Here is a 24,195-nt window from a genome sequence, read left to right on the forward strand (position 1 = left end):
TGCGCGAAGCTGCCGTAACATTACAACACAGTATAAAATAAGCATTATCCCTTCTTTTTCTTCCAGTCGCCCTGCTATCACAACAAGCGGCCCTCACAGTTTTACATACCCGACGGCAAATCTGACGTTCCTTTAACATCATTGTTAGATGTATATAACTGCGGTGCACTGTAAGGGGATGATTTCACTCTCTCTCTTTTTTTATATTCATAATTATTTCAATATTTGCCTTAGAAAGGTTTCATTCATTTCTTTACAAATTACTTTTTGTTGCTTAAAACGACGTAAACTATATAATAACATGAATATTAATGACTCGTATAAAATATTTAATTTTAATAAATTACAAAAATAATTTAAAATAAGAATATACGAATTTGTTTCACTTAAAATAACATTACCTTTTTTACTTAATTGTAATTTTTTTTGTATTATGGAAGAGCGGGCATCAGCAATTGTGCTCATAAAATACTTAGGTCAAATAAAATAGTGTTAAAAGTCATTTTAATCTGGTTAAAATTACAATTTTTTTGCTTTTAAACAAATTTAATATCTTTATGAATTTTTATCTAAATTAATTTTAAAAAACAGCTTGAAAGTACTCGAAAAGATGCTTCTTTTAAAACAAAAAAGTTTCAATTCCTTAATTATCTTGGAGATATAAGCGATTAAAGTTGACCCCTGTTGTGCAACTTTTGGAATAAATTATCATTGATAAATTAATAAACTGATATTCAGCAATAATTCGCGTTTGCCAGTATGATATTTGAACTTTTTAGGTTACAACATATTTATTTTTAAAAAAAACTTATAATTTTGTTTGTTAAAATTGAAAATATGTTTGAAAGCTATCCTAGGCTCTCCTACTTTAACCGATTTAAATTTTTCAAAATGCATTTGAAAGTTTAAATGCTCTTTTATGTGTGATTAAATTTATAAATATCTAGAGACTATTTCATGCTCTACACAATTTGGAAAAATCGAATATTTTTAAAATTTGGATCGCAAAATTATTGTGAAAAAACTGTCAGACTGTATAATTACTCGTAAAAATTCCCCAAAAATGTTCGTTTTCTTTTTCATTTTTTTTTTGACAGTTACTGCTATTTTTGCGTCAATTATAACGTATTTTTCGATTTGCAATCGATGATATTGTATATAAAATCTAATAACTAAACTTTTTCCTGTCTCGAGTTTTCCTCTAAAATGAACATTTATCGAGTTATCTAGGGAAAAGGGGGTAAAGAAAAATGATACTTTTGCGTGTTTTTAAGTTTGTTTACCAAAAAATTAAGCACATCTTTTTCAACTGGCACATAAGGAAATAATCATTTCTGATGATATTCCGGAGACCTTAAAGCAAAAATTAGCAATCATAGAGAAAATATTTAACCTAAAAAACAGATACCGCCTGGACTATAATTAAACAAACGGTTATAGAAACAAGAAGAAAGTAAACACTTTTCCCATTGTAATTAAATAAAAGATAAAATTTGAAAATATAAAAGACAAAAGATTTAATTTAAAGTTGTAAAAGTTTTAAAGTGTTGTTCTGGAATATATGAACACCTGGAATCCCGTATATTCGGGATGAGATTAACCGTTTCGGTTCTAAATACCTGGTTTAGGATAAAATAGACATGAAATTCTCCTTACTTTGAACCTGATAGACAACGGTGTTGACATTAGACAACTGAAAAGGGTTTATGTGCTGAACCTCAGTGATGGTCGTTGAAGATAGTCTATTTTCATTTTTTTTCTCGGTACTTTTTTACTTTGAGCATTTATCTGTTTCTGTTACTACTTTTTGTTTCCATTATTGCTATCTATTTCTTGTTATCTTAATGCTATTACTGTTTACCGTATTCTTGCTTTTCATTTTCTGTATTCTCTTATTTTGTCAGCCCTTTATTTATGTCTGCGTTTAATTTTTCATTCTTTGAGTTATTTACCTGTTTTCATAAGTACATGATGATATATTTGATACAAAAACTGAATGTGTTGGACACATGCGGTCCATAGAATGAACAAATTATAAATCCCAGTAAAGACAGTGCTTATGGCATAAAGGGTGTTTACCGAATCTTAGTTGTTATTACACGTGTGTTTATTAACATGGACGTTTATTGATATTATAATCATTTACAGTTTGTTTTTGTGAGGGGAGGGCATCATTAGATGGCCCTCTCTTACGTGATATTCTAACATGTTATTTACTTATGGTTTCGTCAGGAGGAACAGATTGTAAATTTTTGTTTTACAGCAATAAAAAAAAAATCCCTTTGGGCACGCCGGAAGGCTGAGGTAGATTTCACCGGTGCTAAGTAGGGAATAAAAAAGATTTCCGTTAAGAAAAACCTCAAATTTAATCAATACGACAATGATTGCATGTGAAAAAATGTTTCACATGTTTAGTATACAAGCCCCATCTTCTTACAATTCCAGCAACCTTTGGTCATTCCTTGCCGTAAGGGTTGGTCATATCAAAAATTATTTCAAACGAAAGATTTAGGTAATGTTTAGAGGACTAACAACCACTTTAAACCGATTTTGTACTTGCCTATGAAGGGAGGTATGATTTTGTCTTCAAAACCCAATTTTTTCACTCCCTCGACCAATGGTTGGTAAAATTAAAAAAAACTTACGTTTTAGGTTCTTATCCAAAAAAACAGTAAGAAGTTTAAATGAAATTGATATTTTACTTAATATGAAAGTTATAGCGATAATTTGTTTTTTTTTCGAAAAAGCTACCCCATGGTCTGATTTTGCCCATTAACTAACTCAAGCGAGATTTTGGGTCGTTATATTTTATGTAACAATTTGAAAGTGATTGGTCCTAAATTACGTCAGTTATCGTGTCCACAAGAAAGTGAAATATATATATATATATTTAAACTGACGGTGGTTTTGTGGTCTAAGGTATGTGATACGCGAAGATATGTCGAAATTTTCCGGAAGTCAAATCATGGTACGTACCCATTACAATAGGTAGCTTTCTTATGAAATCTACGTAAAAAGTTGTAAAAGGTTAAGTTTTCAAGAGTATGTTATTTTTATTAATATTGAAAAATCTTAACGGAAATAAAAATGGGTTTAATGAAATGGATTATTCTTGAAAATGTATAAATTAATTAATGAATTAGTTTATATGGAGTATTTAATTTAGTTAAATCATATTCAATTAACTAAACTAGATTAATTTATTACGTTTTTACTTGGTTTTATACTCGTAAATTGATTCAGGTTTCGTAGTCTTATTTTCCCTTTATGTTAGTTGTCATTTATTTTATTACAATTCATTATTCATTTCCATCCAAATACTATAATATAAAAAACTACTTTTTATATTTGACATTCATAATTAATAAACAGGTTTACATATACTAAAGAAGAAACTGTCAACTTTCCATTGTCTACACGTAACCATCGAGTAGTAGGGATATGACTAAACTGTTTAAATATCAGCTGGCTACGCCTCAATTCCTCGGATGGGCGAGAATGTTCATTTAAAAAAGCTCAGCCTGTTCTCGGATAGGTCTTAAAATTCTGGAAATAAGTAATTTTATTGTGACCAATTTTCTGGTAAGCTGGTTAATGCAAATTGATTTTTATCTATTTACTGCATCCATTCTGAGTGAAATTATGACTACCCTGAGGGCCAGTGGTCGCTGAATTGATGTCCACTACTTGGAGGGTCCTTAACACAATCATTTTATTTATTTATAATCCTACCCTGAATGGATTTTCTTTCATTTCTTCCATCTCCTTTTTTTATCCTAGATCCTTTTCCCCGTTTTAGGTTCTACGGGTAAGAGTGAGTCAGCCCCTCCAATTGATCCATTCTGAAGATGAGAATATACTCGTATACACAATAAGCATGTTGAACTTGTAATATGGTAATTCTTTTTTCCTTTTTTTTTTGCAAAAAACTTACAAAATTTTAATCCTTGCTACTCTACTTTAGTTGTGCTTAGATAAAAGTAACGTAATATTAAGAATATGACTTCTGGTCATTGACATAAGTTACATTTCCCGACAAATTTTTAATACGATTACTTCAAACTACGTAACCTAATCAATCTTACAATAATATAGAAAGATATTTGATGCATATTTATTTACTCGAGATCTGCAAGTAACTGTATTCATTGTTCATATTGTTATATATTATTATAATCTAGGCTTGTCTGGTTAGGATATTTTGTTAATTAGAAGTAGCAACAAATGGTGGTAGCCTAATGGTAAGGCTACCATTAATTAATTCCGTTAATTCTCTATCGATCTACTAATCTCTCATCTGCGCTACCTCAAAAAAAAATAATTAAACGAAAACTTAAGTTATCATCTGGACTTCAAGGATTAAACCATTAATCTCTTCGGCGACAGTTGAAATTTTCATTTCGAAGTTGTAATTGTCTACCCACAACACAGCGACTTTCAGAGTTACCATCATGCCGAGGGGATCTCATCTTCTTTTCTCCAAAACCAGATATTGTGTTATTTAAGAAGTTTATATACAAACCTGCAGAAAATTTCTTTCTTAGTCGTCTCTGGTGAAGCTATACACCCATGTGAAAATTAATTATGAAAATTGAATCTGAATGATGCTGGGACTACCAGCCCAGCAACATTTCCATCCGTTTACACAGGCTTTTCCGTGTAAAAGTTTCACTTTTTAATTTACATCGAATAGCGTTAACAAGTGTTTAAAAGGTCAAATGAAATCCTCAAAATCAGTTGGTAGAAACCAAACCTTTTAATTTGAAGAATATCTTTAGAAATTTCAGTTTTAGAACATCCTAAAAACTGCACATCTAATATTTCGACAATTATATGAATATCCGAAAAAGCTTACTTTGATTACATAGTAAATCACAAATATAGGAGTGTAGTGTTTGTACGTTAATGTAATTTGTTTTTATACTTTATGATTTTGTTGAATGCAAACTGAAATACTTTAATAGCGTTTTATATTCTCTTGAATATTGCCATCAATATTTATACCACAGCTATTTATAAAAAAAGTCAACGTCAATTTATTAGGTGACAATTTATCAGGTAAACTAACTAGACAACTAAAATCTATTGGTACCTATAGAACCGCATACGAATGGGACAACGTACCGCAATGTACTCCTAAACAGTAAAGCACCACCTACCTAGCAGCGATGCAAGTGGTAGGTTAGGTGATCTAGTTTAGTTGCGGTTAATGTGAACGGTTGTGAACCTGTACCGGTCGAGACCGACAGATAGACATGGAAAAGCAATCAGCGGCACCTAGATTACGCGGACGTTGCGAGCTCTATACAAATCAACATCAATTACTGTTTCCATCCATTAGCCAGCCTGCCAGCCTGCTTTTCCGCCTACCCCTGTAGTCGAGCTCGGTTGCTGTCCCTTCTATGTAGTTAAACCCGCCCTCTCCTCATACCTTCCGCTTGTTCTGCTATATATGTACCACGCTATCAATATACTCACATTCATACACATACACACCACGTACGCAAACAAATCAGTCGTTATAGAATGGAAATCTACAATTAAATTCAATTTATTTGCTTCATATTTTATAAGCTACTACAAACAACTTACATCGATTAAAGAAGCCGGCACATCTGCAGTTTATATATATACTAAACTCTTTAACATCGACTCGCTTTCGATCCGGCTTACCTTTATTGGAATAAAGGAGAAGAATATTATAGTAACTTAAAGGAAAACAGGATTTACTACTTCGTGATATAATATTAACAGGCAAATGCATGAATAGCTTAACTCTAAAACACGTAATTTGTCGTTATCCCGTCCTCGCTAACACATGTCAGGTATTAACAGTCCCCCCTTACCAGCTTACCAGTTATATATTTTTATAATATGTTGCATATGTTATTTTACTTTTTTTTTGACACAACCAGTTTAAGATATCTTTTTGACTGATAATATAAAGTGGTTTTTAACTTTAATTTATATGTAAATAAATATATTTAATTTTTACGTTCATAATTTTCATAAACTTTTTGGTAACTAAATCACTAGAAGTAGCCTACGATTATGAAAAAACACGTCAATGTGTGTAAAATATAATATAGGAGAATAACTGCATTATTTCATATTATTTTTAACAAATATTAACTACTTACAAAAAAAAATCTGGTTATTTAATTTATTTTATTTCATCATGTTACGAAAGAAATTGTGTAATATGAATGTCGTAAAATTAAATATACATCTACACTTATAATTTTCATTTGTAAAGGAATTTGGTTTCTAAATAGAAATGTATGATATATATCAGCATTAATTTTTGAACTATTAAAACGTTAACACTTTTTTTTTATTATCGACGAGTCGGAGAAATGCCATTTACGCGTTCCCCATAAATGGGGGTGTGTCGGACTCGCACGGGCTTGGCTAGATGTTATTATGAGCCTATGGGTACCCGCACCCTACCGACTAACACTCCTATCTCACCGTTTCTCCCTCTCCGGGGCCGGTTCAGCAGTTAAGCATTGCGCGGCCCCAGAAAGTGCCCTTAGGGTCCAGGGGTCTAGAGTCTCTGTGCTTCATCACCGTCGCCCATTCGCACAAGTGCAGACGGTCGACCGCTCCACAGGGGCTGTCCTTTGTCCCTTCATCCCTCAGGTCCCTTTCTTCGCCTGAGCCTTTTATACGCAACTCTGATTCCTTGCTGGGTGAATCCTCAATCCTCTTACTGATCTGGGTTCTAAATCAGGCTCCATCTCATTCTTGAGCTTCTCGCGATCACAACACTTCGTACAAGGAAGTAAAAATTGACCTCGGCGACGGAAAGCACAAGTAACCAAATTGCGCGGGTGAGCCGTGACAGGGATGATACGCATTTGAAAGGAAACATTGTGTTATTATTTTTTTTTATGTTTATTTGGTTTTTTTTATGTAATCGTTAATAATGTCAAATTGTTGGTTTACCTGAAGAGCTATTAAATAAAATATCTATTTTCTATGAATTTTATCAGCGTATACACCAACATTTTTAATTAAAATGTATTTTTTATACATTAAAATATAACTGAGGATATAGTAAATATGTTGTAAGTAAGAATTAATACAAAACAGAAAAAAGAAAATATTATCAAACTATTCAAATGGCTGATGACCCAAAAGAAAACTAATTTAACATAAATAATTTAATTTAATTTTATAGTAATGTGATCCCTTATATATTACATTACAATAATTTTATAAAAATCATAGAAAAAAATGTTTATACAATTTATTCTTAAGTTTTTTTTTTTTGTAACTATTTTATAAATGGTCACTTACAGAATTCAGAAAAACATTGTGATATATACTTATTTTTATCTATATGCTTCTTAAATGTGATTTTGACATGTGAAATATGGACATTCAATTTTAAATCTGTAACAAAAACAATGTAGCTCAGGATAAAAGGACTGGATCTGTCATATGTAACTAAACAAAATACGGTAGTAACAGAAAATATTTTAATAAAAATTCGATAAATGCGCATTGTTATAAAACTCACACAAAGAACACAATACTTATTAGTTTAAGAGATCAACAGTTTATTTAACATATTTTTCGAGACAATGTATTTTTTAATTAATACATATATCTCGAGTAAAAGGAACTGATAATGATAAACAAATCAAATTCATTAATAAATGATGAAATGTATTTAAAATTTTTATAAAACAGTATATATTTAACTTGGGCTTTAAAATAGACAAAAATAACAAAAAAGGCGAACAATTACATTTTATGTTAAAATTCAACAAATATTTATTTATAAACTTATAAAAATATCATAACAGACGTAGTTTTTTTCGGAAATTAGTCAGAATAAATACAACAAAATCTGTAGAAACTGAAAACAAAAACATGTATTAGATTTAAATTTAATGAAAAGGATTATTAGTCATAAGTACCTCGTTTTAAAAGGCGATTTATTTAAACTTATCAAATTGGTGATTCTTCTACATCTGTAAAAAAGACCATCTAGAAGAAAAAAACTTTAAAATTTTAAAAATAATTAAACTTAATTTTATACTCGAAAAAATTCCTAAAGGATCAGCTAATAAGCACTCTTTTCATATCAACCTCGACCAAATGATGCGCTCTTAGATAGTCTTCTAGTTATGAACCAGTTTTAGAGTTGACGTAAGTTCAATCAAAAATTGCTATTTTTTGGAATAAATAAAAAACTTGTATCTTCGTTTCTATACGCTGAATACGAAAATCTAAAAAAATAATTTTAATGTTAGCGAGTAATTAATGTTAGAACGATACAACAATAAGAAAAAGGTGGTAGGCCTGTAATATGTAAAAAAAAACCTGCAACAGAAATGAATGTATTGTAACCAACGACTATATAATAATGTCCCTTTGTATATATTATTGTGAACTGTTTCTCAGACAACAAAGGTAATGGAAAGTTATTTTCATGTAAAAGTATTGTATATCATCTGTTCTGGCGTGAAATTACCTTTTTATTTTAAAATATCACTTCACCAATGACGTAATAAAGATTATTTATAATTATTAAAGTCATTTTATTTTCTCGGCGAATGTAGCTAGAATAGCTACGTTAAGAAGGAAGGTATAGTCATCTTATCAAAAATGAGATAACGGATCTTTTGCAAATCTTTAAGTTTAGGTCCAACTGGTTCGTCTATACCAAAAAAGTATAGTGTATTTGTATATGTATGTACAATTGTGTGTGTCGTACTGTTTTTGTTCTTATCAGGATTGACGAAAATGATTTTCTTCAAATTTGGCTCAAATATTTCTATATAAGACACATTGATCATATTAATTTTTTCAAAATTCATTTAGGTGATGGGGGACGTCCCATAAAAAACTAACTTCTATTTTCTTCAGTCATTTTAGAGAAAATGCTTTACCTACAGTGCAATAACTCAAAAAACGTTTTAAAAAATCAACCCCTTCTCTCTTGTAATTGAAATAATGTTGTTTTTCTTTTGCTATATCTTCTTCGGTAAATTTTTTTTTTTAAATTTCTGAAAGTTTATATTTCATACATAAAGCTATAAAAAAAGTCTAAATTTAAAAAAAAAAATTGTAGACCCGAACCTAAAATCCAGAGAAAGTTTTAATTTTCTTATTTTATTGAAAATCCTTGTGTTTAAAATCGTATCACTTTTCCGATCGTCTGACTGTTTTGTTTCTAATTAAAGTTGAATTTCACAAATTTGTTTTTAATTTTAATAAACGTAATTTACATCAATTTTTTCAGAATTAAATTAACAAAATTAACAAGAAATTTATGTTTATTTATTGGTAAATTAACAAAAATATTTTATTCCAAGCCTAAAAAAGTGTATCCGACAAACCTTTTACCAAATTTTTCTTAAAATCCAAGTGAGATAGAGGTCTGGGATCACTCTTTTTCAATTTCATAGGTCAATAACCATAAGAAAGCACACAAAACGTACCCTTTGATTTGTACCCCAAGAAGTTTAGTACGGTTTAAATTCAAAGAGGGAGCAGAAAGCAGAGCTAAACATTTCGTGAGCCGAAGCTCGCTAAAGAACTTATTTTTATATTAACTTTTTTTTCTTATTTTTGGCTACTGTAAAATCATCTTCCGAAAAACTTGATTCTGTTTTATATTTAAACTCTTCATTTTTAATCATTTATAGCCAAGAAATGTCATGTAATACTTTGCTAGCTTTTTCTTATTAAATATAATATATATATACGAGGTGCGACAATAAAGTAATGAGACTGATTTTTCTTTGCAAGATGTGGCAACCCTGCAGCTTTCGTAGGCACACCATCTGTGACCTTGGTCTACAAGCTACTTCTAGTCCAAGCGGCACATTGATGCAACTGCTCAGTCGTGAGTTGTGCTGTAATAAGTGAACACGTGTTTGTGTCTCTCATCACAGAAATGAAACCGCAAAATATTACGCAACGGTATGCCAATTCTTTTTGCGTTAAATTGGGTGAAAACGCGACGACAATTTATGTTAAGCTTCAGAAGGCTTTTGGAGAGGAGGTTATGTCAAGAGCTCAAGTTTTTCGGTGGCATAACATTTTTAGTGAAGGCAGAACGAATGTTGAAGATGAAGACCGCAGTGGACGACCATCAACCTCACGGACAGATGTCAACTTAACCAGGGTGCGTATAATCGTACGATCTGATCGAAGATTATCCGTGAAATGATTGCAGAAGAACTCAACATCAATCGAGAAACGGTTCGTCTAATATTAACTGAAGATCTTGGTATGAGAAAGATTTGTGCAAAAATGATCCCCAAAAATCTCACACAAAAACAGCGAGAAACACGGAAAAATGTGGCAGCCGATCTGTTAGAGCAAACGGAAATCAATCCAGATTTGTTGATTTGTTCATCACTGGTGATGAAGGTTGGTTTTTTCAATACGATGCAGAGATAAAACGCCAAAGTTCGCAATGGTGCTCAAAGGGATCACCCAGACCAAAAAAAGCTCGCATGTCAAAAGTCAAAAGTGAAATGCATACTTGTGTGCTTCTTCGATTCCAAGGGAATTGTTCATAAAGAGTGGGTGCCTCCTGGACAAACAGTTAACCAATATTTCTACAAAGAAATTTTAGAAAGACTTCGTAAACGAGTTCTTCGTGTCCGTGCCAACAATGCTGATAATTAGATTCTACATCACGATAATGCGCTATCCCATACTGCTCTGTCAGTACAGCAATTTTTAACCTCAAAACAAATTTCAGTACTACTACAGCCACTTTATTCACCAGATATCGCTCCGTGCGACTTTTTTCTATTTCCAAGAGTTAAAAAGTAGCGGTCAAAGGACACCATTTTCAAACAACACAAGATGTCCAAAAAGCTGTGACGAGGGTCTTGAAGGATATTACGGAAGATGAGTTCCAGAAATGTTACCATCAATGGCAGAAGCGCTGGAATAAGTGTGTGCAATCAGAGGGGAACTACTTTGAAGGAGAAAACACTAAACATGACTAAAACGGTAAGCAACATTTTTTTTCACATCAGTCTCATTACTTTATTGTCGCACCTCATATATATATATATATATATATATATATATATATATATATATATACATATATACATACATATATACATATATATATATATATATATATATATATATATATATATATATATATATATATATATATAAGTTATTCCTTTTTAAAAAAACAATCGTTCCTAAATAAGGAATAACATTAACTTATAGTAAATTTTAACTATTTTTAAAGTATTAGAGATTTTCAAGCTATTGCAAGAAAAATTACCAAAAAGTAGAAAACTTATAAAAAACAAAAAAGCTCAAATTGTGAGAATGTAATGAGAAAATTTTATTTTTCAAGCACTTAAGACATTTTTTAAAATATTTTAAATAAAGTCCTATTAGTTTACGAATTTATTTACTGTTACTGCTTTATTATTTCTTCAGTCTTAAAAAAAAATTAAATAAAAATCGGAAAGTTCAATAATAAATTGATGGGGATAAAGGAACACTGAGAATTTTTTTTAATAACTATTACTAAGCGAGTTATTAAATTTCAATCCCAACGGAAAAAATAACGAGATCAGAATAAACAATTAGATTGAATAAAGAAAATGCGAATACGGAATAGTTTTATTTCGATCATCCAAGAATGGAATAATATTAAGAATAGAAGAAAATAGAATATTCACAGAATAGAATATATGATTACAGCTATTTAATTCCTATTAACAATAGAAAACAATGATATTAAATAATTAATAACGCAAGAAATAGGTTAAGTAAAAACATATCCGATTAACTAGCGTTATTATTTGATGAATAATTTATCTCGTTAAGATGATGTTAATAATTATTCCAGTTGGATTAAAAAATTAATTTGAGGTATTATTATCGAGTAGAGTAGGATATATATAAAGTTATATACGAATGAAAGAATCAAATCATGAGCAAATACGGAAGAGAAATGAGAAAGAAAGTAAGTAAGCTAAAGGTAGAATAAGAAAGAAAGAAGACAGTAAGAGTTACGTAGTTAGTTACTTTATAAATGTTTTTCGTTCCTTAAGTGAAGCTTGTATTAACAGTAGTCTATACAATACATTCGAATTTCCCTTCTACCATTTGTAAAAGTATTTATTTAATGCGATGTTGATGATAATAACAATGATTTATGAAATAATTACCGTGATTTGCCAGTAGTAGTAGTAGTAGAATACTAGTATTACTATTAGAAGAAGAAATGGAATAAGAAGTAAAAGCTTATCAAAGTATAAATAAGTATAAGGATAAAAGTTGGAAACAAAGAAAATGAGAGACGAAGTCTTTACTAATTAATAATATCAAGCAAAGCTCTGTACTGAGCTTAGCTCTGAGCTCTGCCGGCAAGTTTAACACAAGAATTCTTAAGTTGTTCGAACAGATAAAGACAGAAATATATAAAAGAGGAAGACGGTGGGAGGGTGCAAAAGTAAAAGAGCAAAAAGGAAATGCTGTACGGCATTCTGCCTTGTTGATGAAATACTTTCTCTCCCGTACTGCGGACTGTTATTTATCGCTTTTAAAACTTTCACAGAATATTCTTTGCCCTGTTTAATTTTTATTATTATTATTATTATTATTACTAGGCGCCCTCTGGACTGAAAGGCGGTAGAGGGTAGTAAAGGGAAACATAAGAGGTAGGCAGTGATGGTGAACATTCGTTTGTCGACAATTCAGAGGGTATATAATATAACGGGGAATGAATAATGGTTTCTGCATAAATAAAACATTCCGCTCCTTGCCTTCGTACCGACTCGGTCTTACAATTCCTCATCTTTCTGTCTCTCTCTAAACATCAACAAGGAATGACTTGTCAGATACAGTTAAGGGGGAGGAACTAACTGTGGGATATCAACTGAAACGTCCTTTAAAACGGGAAGGTTTTTACAGTATAATATATATGAAAGTATTATACTCTGAAAACATATTTTTTTATACAGAATTACTTAAGTAAGTCATAAAAATACACGTAAAAATTCTAATAACATAATCATCTTCAATAATTAACGTGAAATAATTTTTTTGTAAATATCCCATATGTAATTACATAGACAAAGTTTAAATGATACATCAGTTTTTATCAAGACTTCAGCACATCGTTTGTGATAAAGGTCTCGAGAGACCTTGATCACAGTTTAATAATCACGAGCAGTAGGTAAATAATGGGGGTTTCCATTTCATATAGAGGAAGTAAATTTCATTGACGCATTCAAGTTGTACATCACCTGGATATACTCCTGAGTTTAACACATTTTATTTTCGATATAATAGTAGAACTATAAAAATAATAACTAGTTTTAAGATTATAATTAAGTAATTAATGATTTAAAAATAGATAAATAAAAGATGTGAAATATATTTTATTAATTCAATAATAAAGTTTTTTTTTATACTTATAATTTATGTAAATTATTTTTACTAAAAAATTTAAGAGAATGCAATCGCTTGAAATGAAAATTTTTTAATTATTCATAGGTTGACTAATAGTAGAATATTTAAAAAATATATCTTCAAGAAAAAGCAGCTTGTGTTTGATAAGTTTTATCCTACAAACAAAGCACTCGATGGACCACATTGAAGTTTGTTTAGTTTAACGGGCGTTTCTAATTATTTAAAGAAAACTTGTATGAATTAAAAAAGATAATACCAAGTTTTTCTTAGTAGTGCAATTTAAAAATTGGTATTTAACTGTGATTAAGAAAAACATTTTTAGAATTAATAAAATTAACTTTCTTTGAAATGTGTTCAATAGGCAGCCATTTCAAATGTTTTTCATTTTGTCTATCGATAGAAACACTTTCTGGGCATTTTTTAGGATCTTCCTAATTTTCACCAAAATATTTAAAAAAAGCATTACTATTTTCAAATTATTTCGTTTACACAAAATGACGATTATATTCGTTTGACATCGTCTGCCAACGATGTGAAACAAATAATAATCGGCGTAAAAGAAATAAATAAAAAGCTAATATTAATTATTAATCGGAGGGCGGAAACTAACTGAAGTTTTAAATCTTTTCAATTCATTCCAAGATATCACTCTAGAAAATATTCAACTTATATATATATATATCAATATAAAAGAAAGTTTCGTTATATAAAAGAAACTTCTCAGTTTGTGTAATAGACAACAAATATTATATTTTATAACTTTTTAGGTAACACAACCATTTTATAATATTATTAAATAAAAATAAGCACAAAAAATAATAAAACGACTTTTCGTTCCAAATTCGAGGCTTTCTTATTTAACATATGATTAAGTTACGTTTTCAGTTATAATTGAGAAAGCTTCGAATTTGGAGCGAAACGTCGTTTTAATATATATTTGTGTTTATTTTTGTGCAATAATTTTATAAAATGGTTGTATTGCCTAAACAGTTATAAATATATGTCTTTTATATAATATATATATATATATATATATATATATATATATATATATATATATAAACTGTTTATTTAATTAATGTACAAAAAAATTGTATAAACAGTTTCATTTAAATGATTCAGTGAACAATTATTTGATTAAATAATTATACGTATTGTAACAATAATTATATTAAGTTACGTATAATATAGCGCAATTTATATAATTATAGATCAGGCAAATAGTATATTTACGACGCTCCAGGATAAAAACGAAACTTTCCACCTAACGATGTAGAAAACATTTATTGTTTTTTTAAACCGCCAATGGTTACAAGTTTTTATTAATACAAGGAAATAATAAATATATGAAATAATAATGATGATGCAGTTTCATGATTATATAAAATCAATATTAGGTAAAATAATTTTGAAAGTGCTAATTAAAAGGTATTTTGAGTACATACTTATACTTTTTATCTATTTTATTAAAAATTCATCAAAGAAATAAAAAATTTATAAAAACAACACATTGTTTTTTTATTTATTTATATTTTTAAGAAATTGGTTGGAAGATATTTTAAAATGGTAGGTAACTCATTTAAAGTTATAAAGAAAACATAATAAGCATTCTTCAAAAAAAAAAAAAAAAAGAAGCGCGATTTCAGTCTTGACAAGCTATGTCTGTTTCGTAAATCTGATCTACCAGATTCGATTATATATCTCATTTTAGAATGTAAGACGATATCTGACGGATACAGAAATAAATGATTTGGATGTTATTTCGAAATGTATGAAAATAACCGATATAAAGAATTTGTATTTTTATTTTAAATATATTTAAAATTAAAAAAAAAAAAAAGAAATATTTGATACAAACAGCAGCATATAATTTCGCGCATTTATACTTTTTCCTTTTTCTAAATATATATTTAATATACTTTTACTACAAGTGTAAAAACAATTATGAATGACTTAATTTTGTTAATTATTTGGTATTTGTACTAGTTATAAAGTTACAACATATATATTTTTTATAAAAAAAAATATAAAAGCTTTATATTAACTTGAATGAAAGAAAGATTACTTTCAAATTTTTTTTAATGAAAGAGCGGGTATAAACAACTACGGTTATTATCCCGGTGGAAATTAATAGCGTGTGAACAGATGCCATGCCTGAACGGGGTTCGAACCCGGGACCTCCGCACGAAATGTCGTCGCTATACTCAGCCACAGGGGTCGATTTTTTTTTGTTTTCCTCATTTCAGAAAAATAAATTTTAGTTTGATGTACACATTGGAAAGCTCTTTAATTAATATTATTTTTATTGATTTATTACAAATGATTTTATGATGAATTCTGGGTAGGAAATGTAAGTACATGTATATATATATATATATATGTACTACATTATAGCAAATGTATGTGCTATATTATATATCGTAAAAATAATTCTTCTGGCTGGCTAAAAAGAATATATTACTGGATTATATTTCATTTTTGAACTTCTTTTTAATGAATGAATAAATTATGTTTTTAGCAAGGATAATACATTTACCTGATCTCTGTGGCATCTCGGCCTTTCATTCGTCCGGGGATGCATAGTTCGAATCCCGGTCAGGCATGACATTTTGCATACGCAAAAAAATTCCATTTACATATTCCTAAGCTTCAAAGCTTCTGTGCTGAATTAACGATTTAATTCATCAAGAAAAAGTAAAAAAATATAAATACGTTAAAAATGTTCTTCTTTAATCACGATTTCTAATTTACCGATAATAACTAATCATTTGAAGACTCATTTTGTATCCCTAATAATTAATTTTCTAAAAAAGCTCCAAAACGTAATATTAAATTTTACACGGGAATATACTAAAGATAGGAATAATTGATATTGACATAACTGATATGATATTGATAATTGATATTTATAATAATCGATGACATTGTTTTAGATGGTAAAAAGTAGATCACCCATACTCGATATTTTATGAAAATTTACAATTTCAAAAAGTGTTATACTTTAAGAAATTCTAATAAGGCATTTCTCACGAGACAAACTATACTATCTTATACTATCTCTGGTTTATCTATAAAATCTATAATTTAAACAGTAGCGTTTCATTTGTTTATCTGATGCACGGATTTTATTAAGTGAAAGCAATAATAATAATTACTACAATATGTATGTGTCGTTTGGCCAGCATTCAAGTTAAAGACAACGTACAATGAAACGTTACAAGTAATTTATCATTTTATCAATCTTGTGTTGATTAATAATACAAACATTAAGTATTCTATAAATTAGTCCTTCTACTCATATACCATTAACAAATTTATGATAAAACAAAACAAGCACAGGTCATGTTATTCTAATTTCAATCAAAATTCGATAGATTGTTAGCAAAACAAAAATTATAATAATATATTAATAAAGTTTCTGGCATAGTGCCAGTTTTAAAAATAAAACTAAAATTTATGTTTTTAAAAAATTAAAATGAAATAAAAATTATTCAAACATTAAAACTAACTTTAAAATATCAAAACTAAAATTGAAAATTAAAACCATGTAACGTATAGTAATGTAAATCATTTAAAAATTATTATTAAAATAAAAAAGTAACAGAAAAATAAATAAAATATTAAAACAATATTTTAATAACATTAACACACTTAATATAACAATATTAAATACAAGTTTATCTTTAATTTTTGTTAGGTCAGTAAGACAAACATTATTATTTGATCTGTCATAGACAGACGTTTACTATTTTAAAAACTCTATAAAATAGTTTACTCATTCAACTTTTTATAATACATTGTTTTATATTTTCCTATAACTTTTCACTATTATAAAGGCCTACATATTACCAGAATTTAAAAACTATTATAGATTTAGAACCGATATTAACAAGCTTATGTCCACAGATTGGCTCTGTTAAATGAATTGTACTGACAAGGACAGTACAGTTACTCCTTCCTAATGGAACGTATTCCCCCAGCAATACACGAAATCAGTCCTGTTTAGAGAACTTTATCTCTCCCTCTTCAGTAGCTGTCAATCGCAGATGTTCGTATCTTTGTTATCTGCTTGCAATTATCTACTTCCACCCTCGTTTACGATGTTCTCGCTTCACACACACACACACACACACACACACACACACACACACACACACACACACACACATACACACACACACACACACACACACACACACACACACACACACACACACACACACACACACACACACACACACACACACACACACGCACTATATATATATATATATATATATATATATATATATATATATATATAGAGAGAGAGAGAGAGAGAGAGAGAGAGAGAGAGAGAGAGAGAGAGAGAGATACAAACATACGCACTTGTGTTAACGCATGAATACACACTTAAAACTAGACGTAAATGCTTCAATAATATTGCTTTACAGTAGTTCTCTCAGAAATTAATAACAATGATAATGGAATTAAAAAATATGAGTTGTAAAAATTTGAAATACGTCCAAAATGTCATTTGTCATCTATCTTATTTTTTACTAGTTCATTTCGTTTATTTTTATCAAAATTATTATAAACTTTAAACAATTTAAAAAAATATATATTAATAAAATATTAAGATTTTCATTAATAGATTACGTAACTTTTTCTGACTTAATTAAAAATATGTAGGCCTAAGCGGGTAGTTTAAATAAAAATCTCATTTTCCGGAGTATTCAGCCAAGTTTTATACTTTGTTATATTAACAGTCATCTCTTCTGCTTTTAATAAAGAAGTTCCTTCTTCCAACAAAAATCAGAATATTTTCTCGCTGTTATGTCCTATAAAAGAAATATCTGTTTAGCCTTTTATTTACTTCTTTAAATTGTTGTATAACCCTATCAACCCTAGCCAAAATTTCTTCCTTAAAATATCATGACCTTCCAAGAATAGCGTATTAAAGTTCCTAGACAAATCATCCCGAAGAGATTCATCATTTAAATTTTTACTGTATTGGTTAGCTAAGCAGATGGATCTTTTGTAGATTAACCGTTGAATTAAAATGATATAGGCTTCAAAAATTTTTTAATATAAATTCTTAAGTAATATGATGTAGACGTAAATCGTTATTACGAATCATCTGCGAGAGTCAAAGTTTTTCCCAGGTTTCTACGGGCAAAAAAGCAGCAATTTATCAAACCAATAAAAAATTAAATCATCCATTGTTATATAAATACCAACCTTCGTGGCGGATTGCTAGTTACCTTTCATCCAGAAGTTCACGAGTTCGAATCTCGGTCAGGCATGACCTATATCCTACACTAGAAAATTTCCATCTCGTATTCCTACACACGAGCCACGAGTTTCTGTAATTAATCAAACAAAGATAAAAAAAACGAGTTCTACTGCATTTCCAATGGAAGGTACAAAAACGTTTCGTTTAAAATTTAAAAGTAAATTGAAACGTACCAGAATAGCACTAAGTGACAACTAGAACGGTATACTTAAGGAGTTTTAGAAAAGGAAGAAACTTTTAAATAAGAATTAGAAAAAAGTTAATTTAATATTATGTAATTTGTGAGAGATGTATTTTTAATAATTTTTCAATCACGAATGACATCGGAAAATAGAAATGCTATGAAATCTATCATTTTAATATAGATTCCAATTAATTATTTTTCACGGAATTAAGTATATTTCATGTTACAACTAAAAAAATTTCGGATGGAGTGTTTCCTATTTTATATATTATGTATAAAATACAAATAAAAGCTATATTAAACGTAAAAATAACAAACAGAAACGCTTAACAGCCGATTAAAACTAAAAACAGAACCATAAAAAAAAAACATAAATAAGTAAAATAAATATTTTATATGATTTTATTCTTCATTAAAAAAAAATATATATATATAAAATAAAAAAGGAAAAAAAAACAAGTGAATATTTCTCGTTTTGCTCTGTGTTTATTTAAATTCAACAATCGTAGATATATTCATAATTATTAGAGAGATGTTTTAATGTATTTAATTTTTTTGCAGCTATTTTACGATTATAAACAAAGATACATATAAAAAAGCCCTGACAGAAGCCCTAAAAAAATAAATTCGTTAAGGAAGTGACAGATACATATATATGCATATGACAGATACATATATATTGTTATAATCACTACCATTTAAATCAATAAAAATAAGTAATTTAAAAGATAATAATAATAATAATAATACTGAGTAATGTAATTTTATGTGTAAATAGACTATCCTATATTAATATCAATTTAAATTTTACAACAATTAATTAGCTTTGTTTGACTGTATAAAACAAAGCGATTACCAACATACCTAAAATAATTAATGGTAGTCTACCGGCTAAATAATTATCCTAGTAGGCAGGCAGTTATAGCTATTGATAAATAAATACTGTGGTAGGCTATTATCAGTGTCAATAAACAATTACAGGAATTATGTAAACAAAACAGAGAATAATAATAACTTAATAACCGATAATAAATTGAATAAAAAAAAGAATATAAAATATTACGGTCGAGTCAGTAATAATGTAAGTACAACATTATATACACAAAAGTAATACGTATAATAGTTAGAATTAATTAAAATGGAGAAAATAAAATAGGAGAATTAAAAAGTGAAAAGCTGGACCATCGAGGGTGGAAGGTGGAAGAGTGCACGAAGTCTACAAGGGGTAGGTGGATTGTTTCATGGCTGTACAGAGGGATGGATGGTAAGAGAGAGAAAGACTGAGTGAGCGAGTGAGAGAGGGATGAGTAAGTGGTGTGAGGGAGTTGATTAGTGCAGTGTTTATGTCAAGTTAATAGCGCCTACTGGAATGGGGGAATGGGGAGGTATAATGATAGGAGGGGGACCAAGAGTGTGTGAGCGAGAAGGATAGATAGATCGAGTCAGAGGAATGTAGAGAGGGGGTACCGGCAGCTGCAGATTACATAGGGCCCCACCCACCCTCTGTTTATTGATCCTTAAACAAGCGTCTGCTGCGCGCGCACACACCTCTATTAGCCATCCACTTTAACATTAGGATTTATTGGCTTTTAATCGCCTCGCCTGCCGTGGCTGGCAGCAACAGCAGCGGTACTAAATATCTATGCTGTGCTGTACACAATGATGAGAGAGCGCGCAGCGCGAGCGCGGTACGCGGAACATCGACGGCTCTTTTAAAACCACTTAACAAGTTCTGATTTACTTCCAATACTAATAACACCAACCTTCCACATCAAACACGATCGCGTATGAACCGATATTAATAATATTTTATAAACCGTGATCGCTTCGTTATTTACTTATTACCGTATTTAAAAAAGTTAAATGGAATATGATTACGGTCTAAATATACAATAAAATTTAAACGCTATAATAAGCACTTAGACGGTCATTTTAATGTTAATTAATTAAATATTTAAATCCGTGATTATGTTAATGAACTTTTTATCTTTCCTTTATGATTAACATTTGAAAAGGATTTACGTATAATTAAAGCCAAACATTAAAAATATTTCAACTAGTATGTTTTGCAAAGTATGTTTTACATTAAAAATTAATATTGAAAAGTTAAAATGTATTTCAATAGAACCAACGGAATTTTATCTATATCAATTATTTTCTTTCTTAAATAATATTATAGCTTCAAAATATCTTATTAGATGCATTAGTATGCATAAATAATTCTTATTACTTCTCAAGAAGAGTGGGACAAGAAATATAAATTTAAATGAATACAGTTTTTCCACTTACTGGATAATTAATTTATCACAAGAGTTAGCTTTTAACGAAATTTAGGAAAACAGTCTATTATGGAGGAAAGAAGTAATTAAAGACACAGCAAAGTATTATTATTCTAACATACATTCCTACATAAATCAGGGTATGAAATTTCTCGGCGAATAAAGATATTTTTTTAAGTGAAAATGGCCGGTTGAAAGATTAGTACAAAATTCCTGGAACTTCTTTTGCGGCGTTTCCTTACTAAAGGCGTATGTATGTACTTTTGAAAAATAAAAAAAAAACATTGACATTTTAATTTTTTTATTACCATAAAAATTACATTAAAATAATCATATCAAAAAAATCAAATTTAGTCATTCATTTGTGTTCCACCCCAGGTGATTTCCACCCAGGTGTTCCACCCCAGGTAGCTTGATGTTTTTTCCATTGGAATTTTCCTGGCAGATTTTCGGGTAGTTGGGTTTACCATTGCCTTTCCAATGTGGTTAATTAAAACCCAACCACCAAAGAACACCGGTATTCAAATCCGTACAAAAGCAACTGCCTTTACAAGGATTCGAACTGCAGAACTCTCGACTTATAAAATCAGCTGATTTTGCGATGACAAGTTTAACCACTAGGCTAACGCCGCGGGTTAAATAATCGTACACTATAACCAGTTCATAAACAACTGTCTTGTACTTTTGCGCAAGCGTGAAAATAGTGACAGTATCACCTTCCACTGGTTGACTGATAAATGAAACATCTATAGAAGCTCCAACCCCGATTAGATATTTGACGTAAGAAATTTGAAATTGGAGTTAGAAGTATTGTTTTTCATCCCTTTCAATAAATAATTTTTATGACATACCGATCCTGTAGGGGAAGATACCCACCTTTTTTCGATTCCGGTCGCCACACCACCCCTCCGTTCCTAATCCTGAAGAGCTTTACCGCAGGTCGTCTTCAGATCCTCTAACTGATTTTACAGTCACCAGCAAGGCCTCAGTCGGACTGCCACCGATGCAAATGCCTCGGCAGACATTTAAATCAGTAAAAACTAATAACTCAGCCAACGCTTTCGCTTTAGGCATCCTTCGGAGATCTTCACTTTTCCTATCCTACAGCGTCACCCTCTGAACAAGCTAACCGAGTTCGCGGAAGCACGAACCCCGCGCCTAGCCCGATTACAATATAAACGCTTGTGACTGTAAATGCCTCAAACATCGACTAACCTTTATGAACACCATTGATTTTCTGTAGAATATGTTCTTATTCCACAATCCCAGCATGGTTTTTCATTATAAAGAAATTCACAAAAATATGAATCTCTAACTTTTTAGATGAATAATAACTTTGTAGTATTGTTACGTGCCATAACGGTACGTAGCAATACTATCATTGAAAATGGTAGTATTTTAAGAATGGTTTTTTTATATTAATGTAAAGAATATATCAAGAATAATAATATTCTATGTCGCGTTAAATAGTAAAGTAATCTCTTATTGACTTCTCTGGAGCCAAAAATACGGCTGAATATCATTTTCCAAACCCGTTAGAATGTCAGTTATTCTTCCCTATAAGTGAAGAATAACTCGATCACCTAAGGACTGGCTGTATATCGACACCATCACTCTCACAGAAAGCAATCCTGACTGATGCCTCTTTACCTTAATTGCTTTAAATGAGTTACAAACGGAGATAGATTGGGAGTGATAATTCAAAGCGATAAATAAATTATTATTTTTCTGATATGAAACAATGAATTTCAAAAGTTTTTAAGTAAAACGTAAAATATCAAGTTTATTAATTTTTTTAAGGGAATGATAGTTGGGTGTTGCTTTATTTAACGCTTTACTTAACAAATTAGTTGTTGGAGCGTTAATAAATGGGAATTGAATATCGATGATTACAATCAACCGAGTTAATTTAAACGAGTTTCATTTTAATATTTTATTTCCCTTTGTTTATTAAATGTAAATTGTTAAAAATTTATTATATCTCTTTATTATTAAATTTATTATACCTCTTATACTATCTTTTATTTTCAGGTGAAAATCTGGTTTCAAAATAGACGAACAAAATGGAAGAAACATGATAACATCAGTAACGCGGAAGCAGCCGAACACAAAACAACAACGACCACCTCAACGACTACGACAACGTCAACCACTACAGCGTCTACAACCACGACGCCATCATCGACACCAGGTGGGCCACCATCGAAGAAATCTGGAGGTAGCAGCGCCGAAGAGCATTCATCATTAGACGGATCAGAGAGTTGTTTTAGCGAGGCCGATTCGAAACCAGCTGCAGCATTGTCATCGACACCACCACCAACGCCCCCGCCACCGCCTAGTCCGAGCCTCCCTAGCTAACCTCACCAGCAACATGATTCATCATCCGAACAAACTGTACTGTAATATTATACATCTAATATACGTTTGTAATATACTTTATTATGAATAATGACAATGCTCTGTTCACGTTGCATGTAGAAAATATATCTACATTTAAACGATACAATTAAGGGTCGTTCTTATATAATTTGCCTTCTTTAACATAAACCGTAAAAATACATATATTACAAAAACAATAAATCATTCCAAATAAATATTTGACTAAAGAACTAAAAAAAATATTTCATAATTAATATTTATTTATAAATTATAAAAGATCGATAAACAGTTCTCAATATTATAATATATTTATACGTATTGTTGACTAATAGAAATTTCAGAACAATTTCATTAACACGTTAAAAAAGTAGATAAAACTCGTAGTAAAAAAACGAGATAAAACTACCAATACATTGATTTTCTTAGTTTAATAACGCGTGAAAACTGAATGAAATTGTGTCAACCTTGAGTAGGTGGTTGTCAACCATTTATATTTATTAAAAAAGTATATATTATTAAATATAATTCACGTCTGTTTAATTTAAAAACTATTAATAATTTAACAATAAAATGAGAATTTCCTTGGAAAATACGACTACCGCCATTTCTCTCCGCAAATTTCACCTGCACAAAACTCAAAAGACATAGCTTAAAAT

At 29.9% G+C, this 24,195-nt stretch overlaps 1 protein-coding gene across 1 annotated transcript in view; it reads left to right on the top strand.

Annotated features, from left to right (window-relative positions):
* Nucleotides 1–23,729, top strand: part of LOC142324451 (uncharacterized) — a 508,121-nt gene extending 484,392 nt beyond the window's left edge. Inside the window, exon 3 of the mRNA XM_075365281.1 lies at nucleotides 23,192–23,729. Coding sequence (XP_075221396.1) covers nucleotides 23,192–23,518 — 327 coding nt within the window. The 3' untranslated portion in view covers nucleotides 23,519–23,729. The remainder of the gene's footprint in view (nucleotides 1–23,191) is intronic.
* Nucleotides 23,730–24,195: the final 466 nt, after the last annotated feature.

This window comes from Lycorma delicatula, chromosome 5, assembly GCF_047948215.1.
Source record: "Lycorma delicatula isolate Av1 chromosome 5, ASM4794821v1, whole genome shotgun sequence".
Taxonomy (NCBI): domain Eukaryota; kingdom Metazoa; phylum Arthropoda; class Insecta; order Hemiptera; family Fulgoridae; genus Lycorma; species Lycorma delicatula.